Genomic DNA, 4905 nt, shown 5'->3' on the forward strand with positions numbered 1-4905 from the left:
ACCACAAAACTAAATATGTTCAATTAACACAAACTGAACTTGGTTATAATGAGACACAGCAGATGGTTGGTGTTTCTGATCACTGTGAGGGACGTTTTTAAAAAAAAATGATTATAGTATTTATAGGTTTGATTTAATGGTTTTATATGATTCAGATTGATGTTTGTTTTTTTCATCATTCCGCTACAAAGCTGCTAATTAAATGCCAGGATGCATCTTTCATAACATTTAGAACTTTTGACCTATTTTAAAAGCACAAAAGGAAAATTTCTTATTATTCTTATAATTATGATTTAATGACTCATATTTGTTTTTTATGATATTTTTAAAATATTCACAACTCAGCGTCAAAGACAAAAATCAAGTACGAAAGACAGATTTTTTTTTTTTTTTACAAATGCATTTAACAAAACTTCTCTTCTGAGGTCATTTTCCAGATTGTGAACTCGCAGGATCATCTACGTCAAACTGAGACTCGCATCTCCGTCAATATTTCTCCCATCAGCCCTCAAAAAACTTGACAAAGAACGAGCAGACGGAGTTCCATCCATCGCTGCAGTAATTCTGCACCGGATCCATGTCGTTCATCACTCCTTCCTCATCAAACCCAGTCCTCTCCTCCCTCTTCTTCTTCTCCTCTTCATCCTCCTCCTCCTTCTTCTTCCTCCTCTCTGCCTTCCCTCCTTCTGAGCTCCTACCGGCCGGCAGCACTCTTTTCTTCCCGCCTTCCTTGCCTCCCTTCCTTTCCTCCTCTCCGCTGCGTTGGGCGAGCTTCATGTGGGCCTCGACGGGCGACTTCTTGCAGGTTTTGGCCTTCAGGACTTTCTCTCCTTCGCAGGCGTTCTGCCTCTTCTTCAGCTTCCCCACCAGCTGCTTCCAGTACTGGCTGGACTTCAACCCGTAGGCCTGGCAGAGGTCTGGTTTGCCAGCGTAGCGACACCAGTACCTGGAGGTGGAAGACCAAAAAGAATAGAGACAGTAAAGCAGAAATATTAAGTTAAAAGTAAAAGGAAATACAACAACACTGTTCACGTTGTCCAAAATGCTTTCTAGCTGATCACAGCATTAGTTAAGTTTCTGTTTTCTACTTGTGTTTTTTTATATTTACTTCCTGTATTTTCCCTCCTTGCTTGATGACCTCATGTGTTTCACCTGTGTCCTTTTTTGCTCACCTGTGTCCAGTTTGTAATCAACCCTTGTGTATTTAAGTTCAGTCTTTGTCAGGTTGTCTATTCTGTTGCACCCTGTCTGCTTACTTCAGTTTTGGGGGGTTTTTTGGCCTGTTTTTGCCTGCACCTCCCATAATAAAGACCTTTTTTCATCAGCCCTGCTTTTTGGATTTACCCTTTGGATTGGGATCCTCCTGCTACGCAACTGTGAAAAAAATACACTTCTCAACAACTTCTTCCCATAGCAAAGTATGTGACAGTTTTGAGATCATGATCTTTATTTGTCAATGAATGTGACTGATAACACAATCACTGTGTTTTCACAACCACAAGCAGGCTTTGACTATTCTGAGTTCAGTCATTTTTACATCATCTCTGCACATTTCCAGCTCTATATTTATATTTAAATTGCATAATTTACAGTTTAAATTGATCTTGTACTGACCCTTTATGCTGCCCCTCAGTTCAGCCTTTGTCTGACACAGGCTGACATAATCACAAAAACGAAGTAGAGGTAATTTTGCAAACAAGACGTAACAGAAAATCAGAATAAGGAGAATATGTCACCTCTAAGACCTGATATTGACCTGTCACTTTTCACTTGCTGTGAACTGGAAGCAAAATGTGTTGGCTGAAATAAAGATGAGAAAATGTGGCAAACATTTACTTAAAACTGAGCTAAGAGAGTTGGAAATGAGGTTTAATGGATTTTTAAAATAAAACTGGCAGCTATTTTAATGACTTCTGCCTCTGAAATCTGTGACGTTTACTCTTTACTCCACTCAGGTGTTTTCTGTCTCTGTGTCTGATTAGACGACTGCTTAAGTTGATGTCATGTTTGATTACATGAACCATCACCGAGCCACATGTACCAATTAGAATAATTAAGGTGTTGTCCCACCATAACATACGCAATAATGTTAACAAAAGAGACAGAGAGATGTTAATCAAGCACAGTCTATATGCAATACACCCACAGAGTCCAGAGAGGAGATCTCATCAGATAGACTGAGTGAAAAAAAACCTGTGGGGGTGGACCATGACCGTATAAGTGTCTAAAAGCCAACATGCTATATGATTTTATCCTCCTGCACGGTAGACTCACAGATCTGTCTCTTTGTCAAAAACTAGGTGGAAACAGAACCAATACAAAGTCTTCAGGGCAGCCCTTCATATTGGGGCAGTGACATGCAGTTCACTACGGAGGATTATAGGGCTCCCAGTAACGGTTTCCAGTGAAGCGTCTAGGAAAAAATGTTAAGGGTGTTGATTTGTTAGCTGCCTTTCCTGCTGCCATTGAAACAAGTATCATTATGTCAGCGGAGCAGAGCGTGCTTTGGGACAGAAATCTGCCTTTTAAATTAAGTTGCACTGTTAATACAGTAATTACAGCAGCCCAATCAAATCCGAACAATACCTTTAGGCTACCGTAATTACTGTAGTAGCAGCACAACTAAACGGCCCGATTTTGTTAACTTGCTCAAATTTAGTTGATTTGGTCATTTTCTCTGATTTTTGTGCTTCTATTGTGGGTCAGTAGGCTACGTAGATAAATGTTGTCTTTATCTGTCAGTTTAATTCGTGTTTGTTGCTGAAATACAGCCGTTGACAGACCCGGTGGAAATTGAAATTTAGACAGAACTACTCTACTGAGAATGAAAATGTGACTGTTATTAGTATTTGGAGCTGTTTCTAAACAGACAAACATTACTAAACTCTTCATGAAGGAACGTGTTGGTTTGGCTCTGCACATGAGATTTGTTGGTTCCAGCCTTTAAGGTTCAAAAACAACTTTGTTAGGTTTTAGAGAAAAAGATCATGGTTTGGGTTCAAATAACTAACTTGTTACATTTAAGAAAGCACTGCACTTGTGGTTAAAGAAACAAATGTTGACTGTCGATATAAAACAGGAAAACTAAAATCTGTGCTGACTTTGTGGCTTTAGAACAGCATCACATTATTTTCTCCTTTGGTCCCAGCCGACAAGAGTCAGCATTACAGCCTACGGCCACCAGAGGGCTTTGTCACACGAACATAAACTTGTGTCAGTTTTCTGAAACCACTAATGCTCTATTGTTTTTTCTTTACAATTAGTTTTATAGGTCATATGAATGGAAGTCCGTATGACCAGTCAGGTTAAGATATTACCTCTGCTGATCTCCCAGTGTTTCAGTGCTGCAGTTCACCAGCAGGCTCACCAGGCCTTCACCGGACGTCTGCCAGATGCAGCGATGTCCCTCCTTCGTAGACAGCTCTCCGGAGCCCGGCACAGAGCGATTTCTGGGTCTCTTGGCCGGTTGAGGTGACGGCGGAGGCTGGCGAGGTTTGTCCGGTTTCCCCTGACCAGGCTGACGTTTGGCTTCAGCCAGGACAGGGAGGCAGAGGAGGAGGAGGAAGAGGAAACTGCACTGCAGGATACTCATGGTGGCTGGGGATTCAGTCACAGAAAAAAGAGAAAATATGAAAGGTGATGTATTTTTTATGAGATTTTCTTTGAACGCTGACATTTTAGTCAGCTCCAAGTTTTGTTTTTTGTCACATTTATTGTCAGGCTCTGGTGAATCCACCTCACACCACCTGCTTAGACCCAAAAAGACAAAGTGTTGGAGTGTCAGAAGTCCAGATCAGGGCCAGATTATGTGCCTGGGTTCTTCACCAATACTTCACTAAAACTCAACGTAAATACCTATTTGGAGTCTCAATGTTGCCCAAAATAATTCACTGGAGAAAGTCAGAGTCAGAGTTCGATACAGATAGAAACAAAACCCGAGAGAGTTTGCTTCCCCTCCTATTCTGGCAGATATTCCCATCTATTTTCTATCTATTTTTTTTTTTTTTTTTTTTTTTTAAACCTATTATTGCCCTGGCAACAACTATGTCATACTTCCCAAAATTAGTAACGCTCCACCCCCCTTGGCAGTCCTGTTGGCCAGTTTAAGTGGTGTCAGCATTTTCCCTGCCAAGGCCAGTTGGTCAGGTATCTCCCTGATACCAATTAGCTTCTTGGATCTACCAGGGATCTGCTAGGGACTTTCCACTTTGGCCGTAAAGTAAATCCATTTTTAAAATACACTTTACTTCCAGTCTATACTTCACACAAAGACTGGTCACACAGAATAACAGTAATGTGGGTTTTTTATGACTGAAGAAACTAATTTAAACATTAAATGTGTATCTGATTAATATACTAAGTAAATAGGTTTGCACAAAGACTTTTATTAAAGTGTACCACAACAAAAGTTAGTGGCATATTTTTCCTAAAGGGTTGGTGGAGACCAAACCGGTATTAAACAGAGAGTGAATGTTGGACTTACATTGATCAACTGAACACAATCACTACTTAAAAGGATGATTATTAATGATTGTTTCTCTGAGTCTGCTGGATTTATAAATAGGCAGCTGTTTGCCATCATTTGTGTGGACCGTGTAATCCCCGTAAAGACCGTGAGGGTTTTTCCAAAGGATAGACAATGTGTAAAAAGGAAACTCAAAGTGGCTTTGAAGAGTAAAAGACAGGCTTTTAAACAGGGGGGTGTGTCCCAAATGAAAGCTATACAAAAGGAAATAAGGCAAATAATCAGTGAATGCAAGCATGAGTTTAAATTAAAGTATGAGGGGAAGATGAGAGGTAATGATTTAAGGCAGGCATGGCAGCGGGTGTACACGATGATAGGTGAGGAGGAGAAAATAGACGTGAGTAACAGTGGGTATGATCTGACTTTTACTAATGATTTAT

General features: G+C 40.4%; 1 protein-coding gene across 1 annotated transcript; it reads right to left on the reverse strand.

Annotated features, from left to right (window-relative positions):
* Positions 1-501: 501 nt before the first annotated feature.
* Positions 502-3592, reverse strand: fgfbp3 (fibroblast growth factor binding protein 3). Its single transcript, XM_062430545.1, has 2 exons — positions 3318-3592; positions 502-946 (listed from the first exon to the last, which is right to left on the reverse strand). The coding sequence occupies exons 1-2, from the start codon at positions 3590-3592 to the stop codon at positions 502-504; spliced, it is 720 nt and encodes a 239-aa protein (XP_062286529.1).
* Positions 3593-4905: the final 1313 nt, after the last annotated feature.

The sequence above is a fragment of the Scomber scombrus genome, chromosome 12 (genome assembly GCF_963691925.1).
Source record: "Scomber scombrus chromosome 12, fScoSco1.1, whole genome shotgun sequence".
Classification (NCBI taxonomy): domain Eukaryota; kingdom Metazoa; phylum Chordata; class Actinopteri; order Scombriformes; family Scombridae; genus Scomber; species Scomber scombrus.